Raw genomic sequence first — 19,024 nt, 5'->3', positions numbered from 1 at the left:
AAATCATGAAAATTTGACCTTTCCAAAAAAATTTTCAGAAGGCTACAATAATGTATTTGACAGGTTTGATATTTTCTGTGCATTATTATTTTCATGATTCAATTTGGTTTTTTTTTGCTTTTAAGAAGTGACTTAATTGTAACACTTAGAAATAAATTTTTAGAAAGAAGAAATTGCTATACTGTAGTTCAGACATGGTTTGGATTTTTTTGTTTGTCTTTTTTTTACTGAGTATTACTTTATAAAAGCTATCTCAAAAGACAAAATGATTAACCTGTAAAGTGGGGAGAAAAAATCAGTTTGAATCTTTAAAAGAAATGGCAAGGTTGCTTTCCAAAGGCCGGCTGGCGGCAGATTGACTGGGAACTGCTCTGCGGCATCTGAGACTCCTAAGTGTGTATGTCCAGTTGAGAGGTCTTCGCATCTGTGGATCCCATCGCAGGGAGCAGAGACGGGCCTTCCCACTGGAGGTGTTTACGGTTTTCCCCTCCAGATTAGACAAGTTTTAAAAAACAAACATATTTCTATTTTATCCCATGTTTTTAAAAAACAACATAATTTTGAAATCCTTCAATGAGATATATGGGGTTCATGTTTCATGAAGTGTATTTTTGCTCTTGTTTAGTGATGAGGCTCCAGAAGTAACAAAAGAAATGTTGGCACGCAAAAGTCAAACTTCAGTACATTAAGATTCCGATGAATTACGACGTCCTTTGAGTTCTCTGACAGTTGAGAGCACAGGTATGGTATTTTCATGAATTTTTTACTTGTTTCTCTGGGTTATGATTTATCAGAGATCATTTCGAGCCTTTTTCACCATATGTCTCACCATGTAGCTCAGGGTGTGATCTCAGGGTCAGAAGAAACGGAAAAGCATGGGGAGGGCTATCTGGAGACAGAGCTGGAATGAGGACTACAGACTGAGAGGGGGACCGAAATGTAAATTTGAAGAGATGAAGAACGTTGAGCGACACTGTAAAAGGAGATCTGATGAATGAAATCATTGAAGCAGAAATAAAATTTTATTTAAATTTTAAATTTATTTAAAAATTTCAATTTCAATGTTGAAAAAATTGAAGGATTTAAGGAATTTGTCTTGTGGGGGATGTCATAGGAGTTGCTGCTTTGAAATGTATATGTAATGTTTTCTTTAATCTATAGATCGTGTCTTAAATAAAAATGAAACTACTACTGAAAATTTACATTGCTTTCCAATAAAAGAAGTCCCAACACTTGAAATAGATGAGGATCAGACATCTCAGCAGCGACATGTGCTGCATTTCAGGTCTGTGCATTTGTTCCCAGTGTAAGCATTTTGTATTAATGTCTAGACATTTAAAACCAAAATTAAACTATTTGAACCTTAATATAATACGTAGATGAATTAGGAGGAAACTGACATTGAGTGATTTTTATTTATCTTTTAAATTAAATTTTTTTCAATGGCTAGTACATTCTTGTGGTTCCTAACTTAAAAGATAAAAAGAGGTACAAGTGAGAAACCCTTTTTCCAACTGTGCGCCCAACCCTACAGTTCGAACCTGCCACAGAGGCAAGTGTTACTCATTTCTTGTGAATTTTTCCAGAGATACATAATGCATATGTAGATAAACATTTTTTAAATGTAAGCAGAAGTATACTATTCTCTTTTCATTTAATGTTAAATGGAGGAGATATTCCATTTTAGTACCTTAAGAACTTTCTCATGCTGTTTTTTTGTGTGTTTTAATGGCCGCATAGTATCCAATTGTATGGATACACCACGATTTACTTAGTAGGCCCCTATTCTGGTTGTTTCCATTGAGTTCAGTCTGGTAGTATTACTGTCAAGCCTGCAAAGAACAAGCTTGGATGCTTTTCAATCCTCTCCTGTGCAAATAAATAAAGACCTCAATTTACATTCCCTCAGCAAAATATGGGAGTTCCTATTTTATCATACCTTTTCTTTTTCTCAAACAAAGAAACTAAGTTAATGTTTATTTTGTAAAAGAAGGATAGAGGGAGATGATTGGAGGCTCCTTGGCCCACTAAATCATGAAATAGGATTATGTTTCTCCAACTATGAAGACTGAAAATTAGAGTTCCTGTTTGGGAACCTAAATGCCATGTCACCTAAATGCCTTGGTCACAGATCAGAGGACTGCATCTGGAGAAAGGCCCCAACACTCCACATCACACAGGAAATGATGACATACTATGTCCTTTAGTGCATGTAGCAAGAAAATTCTCACACCTTTTCCAATGCAGTCCTAACCACTTCTTTGGTCTTTGACAATCAAATAGAGGAGAAATATTACCTTCCTATAGTTTTAATACTCATTTGTTCTATCCTGAATGAGTATATTTCAGAGCCACTTCAGTTGTTTGTAGAACATAAGGTTTTATGATTGTAAGGGATTTTAAAGATGAGCTAGTCCACTGTGTTGTTGGACTGAGACATTGAGATAATAAACAATTTACCCAACTAAATAATGTCGGATCTAAGCCAAGTCTCCTCTCTCATTAATTAAGTTCTCATTAGATATAAACAGCTAAATTTTTCTTCTAAGAAAAAAACTATCCTCAGTTTCTCCTGCTAAGATGCTTTTTATAAAGAGACAGATTCAATTTATCTTGGGCCGGGGTTTCTCGCCTGGCACTACTGACACTCAGATTGGATAATTGTTGTTGTGGGGCCGTCCTCTGCATCGCAGGATGTTGTGTAACATCCCAGACCAGTAGCACTCCTCTGGTTTGTGACAAAGGTGCTCTAGACACTGCCAGATGTCCCCTGGGGGGCAAAATTGACCCGTGTTGAGAACTACTGCGCTTGGACAAGCAAAACCTACTGATTAGAATCTGTGAGGCCCTAACACTGTAATTCCAGACTTACAGGGTTTAGCTTCAACTTACTCTGGGGAGCTGGGTTGGTCTTAGTTCCATGGGCAATACCAGAACCAAAGACAGAACTCAGGCATGTCTGGTTCTTTCTGTTTCATCTGTGATAAATAAGAACAGAAAGAACTAGAAATATTAGCTTGGAGAGTGGCTCTTGGCGTTAACCATCCACATAAGTTTTAGGTGTAGAAAGATGGACATATATAGGATATCAACTTGTATTTATGGATTTTAATATATCACAGTTCATAAAATAAGCATCAGCTCTGGAAAATTACTATTGTACAAGTGTCATATTGCTAATACTTAGATATTAGTTTGAGAAACATTTGTAAAACTGAAACATATGTCATAATTTTAGAAAGATTCTCCAATATGAAAGAGAGGAATTAATACTGACCGACTGCCTTGAGTGGGAAAGGAAGCTTGAAGCATATATTCCAAATAAAGGGGAGGGAACATTTATGTTTTTTGTCTTAGCTTTGTTTATTTTATTTTATTTATGTATGTATTTAGGAAGATCGGCCCTGAGCTAACATCTGTTGCCAGTCTTCCTCCTTTTTTTCCCTCTCCCCAAAGCCCCGACATATAGCTGTATATACTAGTTGTAGGTCATTCTAGTTCTTCTGTGTGGGATGCCACCACAGCATGGCCTGATGAGCGGTGTGTAGGTCCGTGTCCAGGATCTGAACCAGCGAACCCTGGGCCGCTCAAGGTGAGTGCATGGACCCAACCACTTGGCCACCAGGCTGGCTCCGCATTGTTTATTTTAATATGTTTACATTTACCTGAAACAAAAATCTAGTGTTGCTGAACTTTATAGTTTTGTTATTCAAAATAGCAAGAATTTTCATATCTCAACATATGTTCACTAGTATCTCTGTGCTAAAATGGTAGATGACTTATAAGGTGTAAGTAATTAGAATGTTAGCCATCATTCCTGGGAGTTAAACGTTTGCCTATTTTATTATTAGATTTTTTTTATGACTTTTTGAGTGACATCTATATGTAGTATTGTTTAATTATGCAAAATATTTTCTGAATGAAAATGACCTAAATAAATATGGAACAAATTTTCTGATATTTCCTTAATCTTATTTGGAGAAGCTTTTTAGAAAAAATCACTTGTGTGCCGTGTGAAGTCCTTAGATGCTGATGTACAGTGAGCTGTTTGAGGTTGAATTCTTGTAAAATACAAGGTGAGCAGAATGCTGTTTACTATGTAGCAACATATATGAGAATGAATATGGCTACGTTTTAGTGGGAACAGCAGCAGACAGTTAATGCTCAGTATTTGTATGACAAAGTTTTGTAGTCGATGTTTTTTTGTTTTGCTTTAAGGTAAGAGTTTGATTGTGGAAGCCCCAGGATATTTGGGGTGAGGTCGTCTTATCAGCTGGCTGACTTGCGATCAAGGTCCTGTTCTGTTCTCTAGCTTTTGAAAATCTCATCTTTCCCTTAGCAGAAGATCTCATTCCCCTCGCAGCTGGTCAAAAAAGGCTCCTTAAGGCAGAAATATTCAAACGGTTTGAAGAACTGGTGGACAATTTGGAATACAAACAAAGCGAAAAGGATACCACCTGTGCAGACCTGCATGGATTCTGGGACATGGCCAGCTTTCAGGTTTGTGGTCAGGATTTGGAATGGATTAACTTTCGAGTTGCATGTTTTTGGAAGTGAGGCAACAGTAGTAAAATGGGAGTAGTAGAGGCTGCTTAGGTATCTGTAGTATTAAATGAGATATTAGCCCCTTTACAAACTGTAAAGCACTGTCTAAATTTTATGGCTGCTGTCCCCTCCTCCCGCATACTGTCAGGATAATTTCTATCAGGGTTGGAAATTGAGATTCTATTCAGCTGTTGCCTAGTCTGTGATTATTCCACATGTGGGAAAATGAGGACGAGTCTTCAGTAGCTGGGTCCATCCAGCAGTTATTGTCCCTGCTGTGTGCCAGGCATTGGACGAGGAGCTGACAAATAAGGCACATTCTCTACCCCAGAGGAGTTTATAGTTTTATCAGAGTCAGACATAGCACGTCATTCCAATCTGGTGTAGAAAGTGCTGATAGAGGCAGTTACTAGGAAGATCAGTGAAGGTTGGGAGGAGATGACACTTTCTGGCTTTTTGAGCTTATTTTAGAAATAAGCATATAAAATACTATTTCAAGAACCAGTGGCCAAGAACTGTGAGACATTTGCAGACAGCCCGAAACCTGGAAGAAGGGGCCGCAGCAGCACAGAAAGGAAGCTGTCTGGATGAGGACATGGGCTGATCCAGGAGAAGGAACTTTAAAAGCAAGTGTTAATATGCTCAAAGAGACCAGGCATTTTTTCTGCCAAATAAGAACAGCTATGAAAAAAAGAACATTCAGAGAACGACAACAAGAGCTCTTTGAAGTTAAAAACTATAAGAGCAGAAATGTAAGATTCACTAGAAAGATGGAATATGAAGCTGAGATCTCCCATAAATTAGAGCAAAAAGAGAGAGAAAATAGGAGAGACTAGATAAGAATATTAAGGGGACCAGTCTAGGAAGTATAATATCCAAATAATAGGAATTCCAGAAAAAGAGAACAGAAAAAATAGCGGAGAGGAAATGATCAATGAAATAGTTTGACATTTTTCGAGAAGTGGAGGACCTGAATTCCAGATTGAAGGAGCCCATTGAGTGCCTAGCACTGTGAGTCAGAGTAGACGCACACCAATGCACAATGAAATATAATTGTACAACTCTTGGGATGAGGAGAGACATCTAGAAACTTCCAGAGAGCAAAACAAGTTTCATCCAAAGGGTCAAAAATCAGAATAGCCCTAGATTTCTCAACATCGACATCGAAAGCTGGGAGAACAATGGCCTCAAACTTCTCAGGGAAAAGAGCACTCAGCCTGGCGTTGTATACCCAGCCAGTCACGCTTGAGGGTAGAAAGGCATGCTTCAGACACACACAGTCTGAAACTTTACCTCCCATGCACCCTTTCTCAGGAAATTGAAAACGGCCCTCACAAAAATGAGGGAGTAAGCCAAGAAAGGGGAAGGAGCTGGGACAGATCCCCAAAAAGTCTAAGGGAATTGTGGCTGAGGTGAGTAAAGAGGGTGGGCAGCGGGCTTAGGAAGCAGCCGTTCAGTTCAGACTGGAGCAGGAGGCTGGGGCTCGGCAAGATGCTGTCTCTGAGGCTGAATGGAATAGAATACCCGATTGGTTCGCTTTTCTAGTTGTATTAAGAGGGGATTTATACACACTGTGCCGAGTTTAGAGGCAAATTGATGATAGATACATTAAAAAACTAAGCAAACAAAAAGCAAAGCAATGATGAAGTCTAGAGAAAAATGTGAAGAAACACAATATCCTGGTAATTATATGGCCCAGAAGTGAATAGTGTTTATGGAGTCAGAATAATGTCAGCATTACTTTATGACCAGTTGACATAATAATGAGTTGGTTCACTAGCATCCTTCAATGGTGACCAAATAATTTTGTCTTTCTTAGTATCAAAATTATTTTATGGATTTAAAAGTATTTGTGTTGGCATCGTTTACAGTCATTATCCTTAGTGATGCTCATTTCCCAGCTTTGGCCAGTGGGAGCCTCTTCAAATTGGCTCCTGGGGCTTTTATTTATTTTCAAGAGCTGTACTGAGAATAAATAATCTACGTATTATAAAATGTGCCCATTCTAAGTGTAAAAGTCAATGATGTTTAGTAAATTTACAGAGTTGTGCAACCATCGCTGCAATCCAAACTTAGAACATTTTCATCACCACAGAAAGATGCCTCTTGCCTGTTTTCAGTCAGTTCCCACTGCCACTCCCAGTCCCAAGCAACCACGAGTCTCCTTACTGTCTCTGTAGATTTGCCTTTTCTGAACGTTTCATTCTCAGTAGAATCACCCAATATGTGGTCTTTTGTATGTGGCTTCTTTCCCTCGGCGTGGTGTCTCTGTGGTTCCTCCGTGTTGCAGGGCGTGCCTGTACTTTGTTCCTTTCATGGCTGAGTAGCAGTTCATGGAGACATCACTCTTTATTCTCCAGTTGATGGACATATAGGCTGTTTCCACTATTTCACAATTACGAATAATCTATGAATATTCACTTACAAATCTTCATATGGGCATGTTTTCTTTCGCTTGGGAAGATATGGCTGGATCATGTAGTAGATTTGTGTTTAACTTTTTAAGAAACTGCCAAACTGCTTTCCAAAGTGATTACACCCTTTCATGTGCCCAACAGGGGTGTGTGAGAGCTCCTGTTGCTCCACATCCTCACCAGTGCTTGCTCCTGTCTCTCTCAGTAGAGCCATCCTGTGGGGTTTGAACTATCTTATTGTAGATTTGATTCATGTTTCCCTAATGAGTAATGATGATCAGCATCTTTTCATGTGCTTATTAGACATTCATATGTCTTCTTCGGTGAAATATCTATTCAAATCTTTTTGCCCATTTTTAATTGGGTTTGTCTTTTTATTATTGAGTTGTAAGTGTTCTTTGTATATTCTGGATACAAGTCCTTTATCAGAAATATTTGCAAATATTTCCTCCCAGTGTGTGGCTTGTTCTTTAGTTTTCTTAGTGGTATCTTTTGAAATGCAGATGTTTTTAATTTTGATGAAGTTCAGTTTATCAATTTTTTTTAATGTTGTGATTTTGGCATTATTTCCAAGAACTCTTTTTGCCTAACCATAGGTCACAAAGATTTTATCTTATATTTTCTTCTGAAAGTTTTATCTCTTTCACTTAGGTCTATGCCCATTTGGAATTCATTTTTTTAAAAAATTAAGTTGTGATCAATTAATTTTGCTAGGAAAGGTTTGCCCTGAGCAAACCTGTTGCCAGTCTTCCTCTCTTTTTTTTTTCTCCTCCCCAAAGCCCCGGTACATAATTGTATATTCTAGTTGTAAGACCTACTAGTTCTTCTGTGTGAGCTGCCTCCACAGCATGGCTACTACTAGGCAAGTGGTGTGGTTCCACACCTGGGAACCGAACCTGAGCTGCCAAAGCAGAGCATACCGAACTTTGACCAGGGCTGGCTCTGGAGTTCATTTTTGTGTATGGTGTAGGAAAGAGGCCAAATTCATGTTTTTTCTTGCAGATATCCACTTTTCCCAGTACTGTTTGTTGAAAAAAACTATCCTTTCCTCATTGAATTGCATTGGCACTTTTGTTAAAAATCAATTAGTCATAAGTGTAATCCTGAGTCTTTTTGACATTTAACTTTTTAGAGAGAGGGAGATTGAGAGTACCTATTTGTATAAATGCATAGTACGGAGACTCAAAGCATATTTACCCAACTGTTGACAGTGGTTACCACTTGGAGGAGATTGGAAATACCAGAAGGATGGGGATCATATATTCCCATCCTCCTAGTATGTATATTATTTGAATCCTTTAAAATGAGATTGTGTCAGGGTAAGCCTAGTGGTATAGTGGTTAAATTTGGCACACTCCACTTCATTGGCCCAGGGTTTGCGGGTTCTGATTCCAGGCATGGACCTACACCATTCATCAAGCCATGCTGTGGCGGTGACCCACATACAAAATAGAGGAAGATTGGGACAGATGTTAGCTCAGGGCTAGGCTTCCTCAAGCAAAAAAGAAGAGGATTGGTAACACATGTTAGGTCAGAGCCGATCTTCCTCACCAAAAAAATAAAAATAAAATGAGATTGCATCAAGAGAAAGAGAAGGCAAGCTACAGACTGGGGGAAAATTCTGCAAAAGACCTATCTGATAAAGGACTGTTTTCTAAAATATACAAAGAACTCTTAAAACTCAACAATGATGAAACAAACAACCTGATTAAAAAAATGGGCAAAAGGGGGCTGGCCCAGTGGCCAAGTGGTTAAGTTTGCGCACTCCACTGCAGGCATCCCAGTGTTTCGTTGGTTCGAGTCCTGGGCGTGGACATGGAACTGCTCATCAAACCATGCTGAGGCAGCATCCCACACACCCCTACTAGAAGGACCCACAACGAAGAATATGCAACTATGTACCAGGGGACTTTGGGGAGAAAAAGGAAAAAAATAAAATCTTTAAAAAAAAATGGGCAAAAGACCTGAACAGACACTTGATCAAAGAAGACAGATGAATGGCAAGTAAGTGTATGAAAAGATAAGATGCTCAACATCATATGCCCTTAGAGAATTGCCAGTTAAAAGTACGATGAGACACCAGTACACACTTATTAGAGTGGCAAAGATCCAAACCGCTGACAGCACCGGATGCTGGTGAGGATGTGGAGCAACAGGAGTGCTCATTCATCGCTGATGGGGGTGCAAAATGGAGCAGCCACTTTGGAAGACAGTTTGGCAGTTTCTTACAAAACTAAACAGAGTCTTACCATATGATGCTGCAGTCACGCTCCTTGGTGTTTACCCAAATGAGCTGAAAACCTGTGTCCACACAAACATGTGCACACAAAAGTTTACAGCGGCTTTGTTCATAATTGCCAAGACTTGGAAGCAACGAATATGCTCCTCAGTAGGAGAAGGGATAAATAAACTGTAAAAAAAAACAACAAGAACAACAAAAGGGAGAGAGATTGTGTTCACACTGTATAATTTAGGATATCTCTCCTACCATTTTAGTCATCAAAATAATTTAGGAGAGTTATTCACATATGACATCCTTTATGTAGATTTTTGAGGTTTATAACATAAAATAACAATGAGCAATTTTACCATAAGAAGTGATTTGAATACTAAATTGAAAATGACAGTCTAAATTTATGTCACCAGTCCCAGTCGTCAATTTTTGGGAAACTTTTGTTCATTAGTTTGTGAATTTAATATGGTTAGCATTAATCTGATAAACTTGTGCTTTATTAACAGATACAGGATCTGCGCCACAAATTCAACAGTCTCACCATACTTGAGGAGTGTGGATGGGAGAAAGCCTGCAGTACGAGCAAAGATGTGTTTCAGGTAAATTTGTGGATTTCTAATATAGACTCTTTTACTTTAATGAATTTAAGCTTTAGAAACATTTAGCTTCAGGTTTTTCATCATTTCACAAAACGTGTCATCTATTACTTACAATGTCCTGATTGTCTTCAAAGAGTGAGGAAAGGTCAACACAAAATTCAGGATGTTCATTTCTTGGGTGGGGATGTGGAGGCTGAGATTGGATTTGGTCCCCCTGAGAGCTTCTGAGTTGCTAAGCAGTGGTATGTACCAGTGTGTTTTATTCTTTAGACTGTACCTAACCATTGTTTTGTAGTAATAATAACAGTAGTAAATAATTTATATAATGCTTAGTATGTGCCAACTATGCTTCCCAGGCCCTCACACACATTGACTCAGTTAATCCTCACAACAGTCCTGTGAGGTGGGTGCCGTTATCCTCGGGTGGGGAATCTGAGGCCAGGAAGACTCGAGCACGTGCTCAGGGTGGAGCTGGGTTTCTCACTCCAGAACCCATGTTCTTAACCCACAGGCTATGCCATCTCTGCTTTCTATACTCTTGTGCATGATGTATTTCAAAATGAAGGAACTTTTTAAGGAGAAAAGAGGAACAATGACTCTTAGACTCTCTCTCTTCTTCCCAAATTTTATCATGGAAAAGTTCCTATTTTCTCTGTAAAATTGGCTTTGTTGACATGATAGATTCCATTCTTATCTATTTGTAGTAATTTTTTTCCTAAAATATTTTAACTCCAAGCTTTTGGTTCAGATTGCTACTTCTCAAGCCACCTTGGAGCCCTGTCACTTTTTCTTTTAGATTTTAGAAAAACACCTCTGGTTGTAAAATCAGGTTTCTAAACTGGTACTTTATTATGCTGTGTAATCTAAATAAAAACTCTGTTTTGAATTCTGTCTTAGGAGTTTAAGATGTTAGAGTATTAAAGGATTATTGTAGGATTCTTTTACTAATGAAGTCTCCTTATTTTACTAATGAAGTAATGTCTTAGTAAGACATTGGTAATGTCTTACTAATGACAAAGGCCCTGAGGACAGTGACGAGATTGATTGAATGAATTTCAAGTCTATTAAGCAGGAAGGATGCTGGGACATTTGGACCTCCTGTGGGCATTTTTTATCCGGTGCTTAGTCCTGGGAACATAACACCACCAGCGACGCAGACAATGGCTGTGTCAAGATAGCATTATATCAGAGCCTTGTAATTCTGCCCCTTACCACCAGTGTTTCTCTCCTACTTTATTTTTTTTTTTTTTTGGATTTAGTTGATTTTATTTACAGCTTGTTTTTTTACATTTCAGAGCATTACACAATTTCATTTTCTCATTTTCTGACCTGCAAACAGATACCTTAAATGAAAATATTTTTTAAAAATTATCAAATTAGGTACATCCAAAATGCAACAATTACACATATGACAATTAATTCATAAAGTGTAATTTACTAGGACGTATCCTAGGAATTTAGGAACAGTCAGTCAGGAAATCTGACCAAATTCAGCAATCGACTATTTACATATCCAAAGACAAAGCTATCTAAACTCCCAACCCAGAAGTTTGAAAGTTTTTGTTAAATAACCATTGGACGGAAGAGAGAGAGTGATGATTCAAACCTAGCCAGCTGTGACAGACTCAGTCTCAAATACTGGGCTAGGTACCCAGTCTGCAACAGAATAATAGCAAGCATCTCAGTTTTTCAGACACCTATGCGCCATTCTTGCACCATTATGCACATAGAAAGGCTAAGTGTTCGTTAATTAAAAAGCAAGTAGTCATTAAATATCCACACTATTCCCCCTAGCTCACCAGCCTTACTGCAATCCGAATATGCAACCTGTGTCACATAGTGACAGGCTATATCATATATATATATGTGTATATACACACACACATATGTACGTGTCCGCATATATATACACACATACACACAGTACTAGGTACAAATGGCAATTAACAGTCCCTGCAAAAGATTCATTTTCAGTTGAGGCTATGGCTCCTCTGCCTTGGGATGGTTTTAGACGTCAAAACTCAAAAATACTGCTAAACTCTCACTTCCTTAAGACAAAATTTGATTGCTTCTTCAGTTTAAGCTTCTCAGTCTAAAAATGGCTATAAGGTAAGTATAAAAAAAAGCAGCCAGCTGAGTGCAATTTCTCTCTCCAATTTGGCCAGGCTATTTCATAGAAGTTACTCCTAACTAAATTAGGAGATCTGTGGTGCCTTCCAATGGTTCTTGCCTACCTTCCTGTCCATGTTCACGTTTCAAACGGTGTCAACAGAGCCCGCACTTCAGGGGTCAGCTGCTTGGCAGCCTTAGCTGCCTCTGTGATAGCCTTGCGATACAGGCTCTTTCTCTTCTTATTAAAGCATGACTGGAAGTTTTCTAAAAAGGGGGAGAGTTGCGAAAGAGCAAGGAAAGATGTTGTTGGAGACCCAAACCATGAAATCCGGGCCTCCTGTCGAACTAAAAGGCCGTTATCTTTCCAGCTCACAGTTATAGTAAGAATACGGGCTGGCCACCAAGGGAAGCCATATATCTTGGCCCAAACAATGTCCCCTACACATATGATCCTGCCATCTGGTGTGACGCATTTAGAGACGTTTTTGGAAAAGACTTTCATTTTCAAGGAATTACTGAGCTTTTTCTCTTCCTTTGAAGAGGAGGAAGTGGAGGAGGTGGAAGGTGCATGCATACTGCCTGGAGGAAAATCAAAGCTTTCAGAAGAACTACACTCAGAGTTGGAGGATTTCAGCTCATCCGTGCTATCAATGCTACACACTGACGCACCGGAAGAGTCAGATTTCTTTTGATTTAGGGTCATGTAAACAGAGATATTGCTTTTGCTGCCCTCTTTGCCCAGTGTCTGTGGTTCCTCCTACTCACCAGGCACAAGCACTTCGTTTGTGTCCTGAACCGCACAGCTGGCCTCTTCAGGGCCGTCTGAGGGGCTCTGATTTTCTGAAGGGGCCTCACCTGCTGAGCGGGTAGAGGTGCAGCGAGCCTGGGGCTTGGGTGCCATCTTGCCACTCTGCATTTTCTCAAGTCCTGTCTTCAGAGAGGAGTCATTTTCTTCATTCCTGTACCTTTGTAAATTTAAACGAACCCGAGGTGGAAGGGAACCTGAGCTAGGCTTCTGATAGCGGCGTGTGAAAGGGACTTTTGAATGTGCATTTTTGGACGTAGAGGTTTCACTTTGCTTCTTTTGTGCCTTTTCTTTGGCAATTTTCAACACTTCTCGAGCTTTTGCATGATCCATGTTCTTACTCTGGAGCACTTTTCTGGTACTTAACTGAGCTTCTGATGTGTTGGCCTGAGCAGAAGCTTTGACTACTCTGCCTCTGCTGTGAGCAATATTTGAAACCTGAACCACAGCGTTTCTTTTCTGGCTTTCATTTTGGTTTTTCCCATCCACTTTATGGTCAGTTTTCAGTGTTTTGTTCACAGTAGTTACGCTTTCATTTCTCCGTTTTTTATCTTCGTATTTAGAAGAGTCACTTGCACTACTGCCTTTTCTAATTTCCTTTTTTTCAGCAACAACACTGTTTTTACATTTGTCACACAGGACTTGCCGGGGCCGTAGTTTAATAGCATTCATTATTGAAGTAGGTTCTTCCCTGTACATCTTTCGTTTGGGTCGCTTAATTTTCCGCGGAGGTGGCTGAGGTATTGATTGGTTATATGTGTCCCTGATAAACAAAGGGGGAGGATAAGGTGCTCCTTCGTGGAAGAGAGGAGGTGGTTTGGAAGTCCACAGGCTTTCAGCCAAGCTCGGCTGGGGAGGCGGGACAGGAGGGGGATCCCCAGGAACAGCACCATTCGCTTCACGCTGGACTTCTGTCCCTTCTTGGAATGTGTTACTTTGAAGCTGCATAGCTTCGGGTTTATCCTTCTATTCCCTTTTGGGAAATACTGTCCCACGGGGCCCAAACCATCGGAGTGTGTGCTGTTGCAGGAAACAGAATGGAGAGCCGTGAAAGGGAGTCTCTGCACTTCCTATCTTTTGGACAGATCCGTGAGGACCCCGGAGAAGAGCTTCTCCCCGAGGCGGAACGACACGACGAGCGCGTCCCCAATGATGGGGTGCAGCGTGACCCGCACCTCCGAGCGGGGATGAGTTGCGACAGCGCGGAGTCCCGCCCGCCGGCGGCACGAGCGCGGGGCTGCGGGCTGGGGCCGCGGCGGCTCCGGGCGCTCCTCGGGGGCCGGGGGCTCTCGGGCGGCGGGCAGGGGAAGGAGAGGGTCGGCCCTTCCTGAGCGCGGCTGCCGCGGCTCCAGCACCCGGCGGGCAGCTTCTCCTCGGCCTCCAGCCCGGGCCCCGCCGCCTCCGGGCTGCGGGCGAGCTCCCCCGGCGGCTGCGGCTCGGCCTGAGGAGAGGACTGCTGGCCGTCGGCCTCAGTGGCCGTGACCGGGAGGGGGTCCGTGCCGGCCTCGCTGCGGGGACGGGCTCCATCTCCGGCTCAGCCTCCCCGGGGGACGCTGCAGGCGCTGCCGCCATTTCTTCCTGGCTTCTCCCTCCTCCTGGTCCTCTCCTACTTTACTTTATAGGCCACTGTTAAGATTACTGAACAGCTAAAATCAAACTAATCTTTTATCTGTACTTTGAAACCATTCCCTCAGACCTCTTATTCATTGACCTCTCCTCCCATCAGTTAGCCTCGTTCTCTAGTTTCCATCAGTTTTTAGACATGTTGAGGGGTCTTGTCTTTGTTTACATTAAATGACAACAGCCTAGACTAACTCCTTGAGGGCAGGAACTTTGTCCTTTACCTTTGACCCCCAGCACGTTTAGCACATACTAGGAACTTGATAAGTATAAGACGGATGTGTGAAATATTTCAGGTATGCTTTATTTATTTTTCTTATAAGGTGGTAACGAGTTGCTTTAGTAAATGTCATAATTTCTCTTTGTAGGACAAATTTGTTTCAGGTATAGCGAGTGAACCAAAACAGGATGGTGCTGGGATCCCAGACGGGGGTCGCCTCGCTGCTGTGAAGAAGGCAGTGAGAGAGAGGATGCAGCCGGGAGAGCGTGCTGAGGCCGTGGGCTCTGCGGTGCCGAAGGAAGTTGATCATATAATGTTTGACGCTGGATCTTTTAGAATCGAAAGTCCCGTTAAATCGTTCTCAGGTTAGTTTTTCTGCTGAGACTGCTTAAGAAAAGTATTTGGGTTGGATGGGAGCTTGTACAGCAGGTGAAAAAATTTTCACAGGAAGTGATATAAGCTGTCTGTGATTTCTGGAAAATAGATGACATCCTCACCCCCAAACACTTGCAGATTTCATTTGATGGATGGGATTAGATTACTTGAAGTGACAAATCTCCTGAAGTTGCTTTTCTGTGTTTGCTAAGTGACTTCACTTCTGTTATTAGCCCCTAACCCCATGGTCCTGGGAGAAAGGTCACAGGTCCCAAGAGGGAAGGGAGATGATGAGGAGTGAGGTGATTTCCTTCAGGTTGGTGCCAGGCTGGATGAGAATTTCAGATGCAAAGGAAGCTTAGGCACCAAACCATCACACTTCTCTGGCTGTGCTTAAAAAATGATGCTTATGGAAGTTGGGTTTGGTTTTATTTTCATTTGTATCAAAACTTTTGCCCAGAACTTTTGAAACAGTAAATGTGCTAATTTCAAAATATTCCAAGGAAATCAGCTGAGGTAGACCCCGGTTGTGGTAGACCTATTAAAAATCAACAACAGGGGCTGGGCCTTCCTGGTGGCATAGTGGCTGGGCTTCTGCACTATGCTTCGGTGGCCCAGGGTTTGCAGGTTTGAAACCTGGGCACGGACCTACACACTGTTCATCAAGCCATGCTGCAGTGGTATCCCATATACAAAATGGAGGAAGATTGCCACAGATGTTGGCTCAGCGGCCATCTTCCTCACCAAAAAAAGAAAAAAAAAAAAATCAACAGCAGATACTAATCCATGTTGGATATAAGTAGCATTTTACATTAGACCAAACTATTTGGGATCCTTCATTGTTTGTGAAGACTCAGAATTAGAGAAATTCCCTAAAGTTTTATTAGTTCTCCTCCTTTTCAACACACATCGTCAAACCTTTCTTCCAAATGACCAATTTTTCTTCCCTAATGCCTACTCCTACCTACTTTGTTGTGATTGTCATGCATTAGGAAAGGGCTCTTGCGTTTCTGTTATAATATAGCGTGTGATAGTTCTGCCTCCTCTCTTCTGCTGCTCTGTGGTGCTCTTCTGGCTGGTGCCTAACGCAAAATAAACATCACCTTGGCCGGACATTTCATGTTCCCCAGCTGGGTTCTTCATTGAGATTCTTTTGGGCACCTTTAATGTTACAAGAATGAGATTTGCTTGGAGAAGTCCCTTTTTATGCTGAAATAAAGGATGAGAATTTTGAAAAACTGTTATAGCATAAGATGACCTATATTTTTGTCTTAGCATTTGATATATGGAACTTCTCATATCTTTCAAAGCTTTGTCCATTTCTAATAACCCTTGACTGTGAGAATATTTAAAAAGTTAAAAATTCTTTTTTTTCAGCAGTATTTGGTAATAAAAATCTCATGACTGAATGCCATCTTCTTGATTCAGTAAGTTTTCCAACTTAATCTGAAAAGTTCTTTTATATTCTAGACTTGTTTTATAAAATGAATATTACTCAGTTTTTAATTGAAATGCAGTTTAAAATTTACATCTTATTTTTTTACTCTGAAATCCATTTGTTATTCATTTTTATCAAAATGGGAACAAAATTTCGTGTTTACATACTTTAAAATATAGTTTGTTTTAGTATTAAGCTCTGCAGGTGTATTTCCTTATGTGACTCATGTGTCAAATGTGCTGTGACAAGTCGGTTGAGTACATGAATATCGAACATGTGGCCCGGGTTATGCAGGTGTTTCTAAGTGATGCAGGAAAGTGTAAGGCAAGGTTTCCACCCATCTGAAGCATGTGCTTGGGGACACGATGTCTAGCCTAGCTTCAGGTGTCACTGGCTGTTTTCGTTCTAATTTGCTTAGATTACTCTAATTATGTTCCATTTTATTTGGAAGCCCCCAGCCTTTACTTTTGGTGACCTCTTGCCTCTAACTCCAGCTCCAGCATCAGCCCTCTGGGCAGCCTTCCCGTGGACGCTCTCGTCTCTCCCGTGTTGCCTCATGTCCAGGCACAGCTGCACATGTTTAATCTCTTATGAGGAGAGGGATATGAATGTGTTATGTTCCTAAAGCATGTTGTAACTTCAGGGCTCCATTTCCCTGATCCACCCTGGGCCTGTCTCAGGCAGAGCGTCTGCCTCGTGTTCAGGGCCACTGGCACGGGCACGATGCAGCAGTGCTCTCTTGCCCACTGAGTGTTTGCTGCCCTGGCTTTCTGCCCTTCCACGTGGTTGTAGTTCAGCGATCTGGGGTAGACCTGTGCCAGGTCATTTTAATGTGTAGCCCGGCTGAAACTCTGGTGTACAGCCTTACCTTGAAATTTTCCAGGGCAATTGCTAAAATGGCTCAGGGAATGGCCTTGGTTTGTTGATCTTTGATTTCAGAATGTAAACAATTCATTATGGCAAGTGTGGGATCAAACAGCAGCAGCTGTTGTTAACCTCATGAAGCCTGGCCAATGCTTGGCTTCCTGAAGCCACCAGTTCCTTCAGGACCTCTGTTATCTTGGCTTTCATTGGCTCTCAAAGATGCCTTCTTGGTTTTCAGGCTTCTGGGTGGCCTGGTGTCTCCGGGGCAGAAAGAAGTGTGTTACTGTGACCCACACTCTGGTCCTTCTTGGTTCCAGCTGCCTTTAATCGCAGGCTGAGACCAGAGGGTCAGGCATTTCGGCATAAGGCCCATTTATAGAAACTTGACTTCATCTTGTTCCTAGAGCTGAACTCAGAATGGTAGGTTCTGATAATATATGATCTTATAAGTAAATCTGGAAGCTAATGAATCACAATATTCTGTTTTTCATATATTAGTAATATGATTACAAGTACTTCACAGTTATCTATACATTATCTTGCTGATAAATCTTAGTACCTTATAATTTACTCTCCTTGTGAATTCTTTTCTACTTCTGTATATATTAGAATTTTGATTTTTTGATATATTTTTTGTTGGTCCCCCCTGTCCATTTCACACCCAAATTATGACTTGCTCCATGGCATCATTTGAGCCTGAACTGGGGCTTGAGGGGGAACAGAGGAAAGGATCCCACAGGATCCGACTAGTAAAAGGCATATTAAGTGCGGCTCTATGGGTTAGGATTTGTGGACTCTACATAAGTGGCTTAAGATGTGGCCTCAGTTTTATTCATTCTGCATGTGCTGCTGAGTCTATTTACATGTTAGTCACCCTTTCAATGAAAAAAGCTATAGTTTTGACATTATATCTGCTAGAAAGTAGCATAATCATTATGTTAATAATTTTATTAGGTACAAAAATGTTATGTTATTAATTAATCCACTATTAACTTGCAATGTTGCAGACTAAGTTGGTGAAACTTGAATGTTACTTTAGTGACTTCTCTGACTTTGTTCTCTAGCCACGCCCGGGGTGCAGTGATCCCTTCACGCAGGTGGAGAAGTGACAGGACCACGCCAGGCACGCTTCCTTTGGTGGGGGCTTAAGTGCCTTTTCACCTCGAATGCCTCCTAATGTAAATCAACCAGAAGAACTGTGAATTAGTAAAAGCAAAACATTTTTGTCATAATCTCCATGCTGCAGTGTATTCTTCGAATACTGAAAAGTTAAAGAATATGGATTCATGTTCATGTATATAGTGTTATGTAACATCTTAATTGTTAATATTTACTATCATGTGTTTTAGATATGACACTGTTTTTCAGGGGAAGTGGGGATATTTTTTACTTTATGCAGAATAAAAAATGCACTGTGCCTAGCCTCTCTTGTTTAAAATGTTTTAAGCTTAGGGCCGGCCCCATGGCCGAGGGGTTAAGTTCGTGCACTACTCTGCGGTGGCCCAGGGTTTCACTCATTTGGACATGGCACCGCTCATCAAGCCACGCTGAGGTGGTGTCCCATGTGCCACAACTAGAAGGACCACAACTAAAAATATACAACTATGTAACAGGGGGATTTGGGGAGAAAGAGCAAAAGAAGAAAAAAAATTGGCAACTGAGATAACTGTTGACAATCTTTAAAAAAAAAAAACAAAACTTTAAGCTAAGTATATTCACAGCTTATGAACATTCTTCAGTTTAATCAAAATATGTTAAACTTTGACAGGAATATTTACATCCTTTCATACGCTATTCTT

General features: G+C 40.8%; 1 protein-coding gene and 1 pseudogene across 2 annotated transcripts; one reads left to right on the top strand and one right to left on the bottom strand.

Annotated features, from left to right (window-relative positions):
• Nucleotides 1-660: 660 nt before the first annotated feature.
• LOC138923055 (disks large-associated protein 5-like) lies at nt 661-18,646 on the top strand. Of its 2 annotated transcripts, XR_011436185.1 has the most exons (7): nt 661-741; nt 1,162-1,285; nt 4,340-4,500; nt 9,699-9,791; nt 14,697-14,913; nt 17,464-17,645; nt 18,290-18,646. XR_011436185.1 is itself a non-coding variant. In XM_070259648.1 (6 exons), exons 2-6 carry the CDS (start codon nt 1,243-1,245, stop codon nt 18,307-18,309), a joined length of 534 nt encoding a protein of 177 aa, XP_070115749.1. In that variant the 5' UTR covers nt 662-741; nt 1,162-1,242; the 3' UTR covers nt 18,310-18,646. The 2 variants fall into 2 exon arrangements, 1 of the variants encoding a protein (XP_070115749.1); XM_070259648.1 differs by lacking the exon at nt 17,464-17,645 and having other exon boundaries at nt 662-741.
• On the bottom strand, nt 7,912-14,612 carry LOC138923056 (PWWP domain-containing protein 2A-like; annotated as a pseudogene).
• Nucleotides 18,647-19,024: the final 378 nt, after the last annotated feature.

Source organism: Equus caballus, unplaced genomic scaffold (assembly GCF_041296265.1).
Source record: "Equus caballus isolate H_3958 breed thoroughbred unplaced genomic scaffold, TB-T2T haplotype2-0000440, whole genome shotgun sequence".
Taxonomy (NCBI): domain Eukaryota; kingdom Metazoa; phylum Chordata; class Mammalia; order Perissodactyla; family Equidae; genus Equus; species Equus caballus.
Note: the sequence above shows the minus strand (reverse complement) of the source record. Positions and strands in the feature narration are given on the sequence as shown.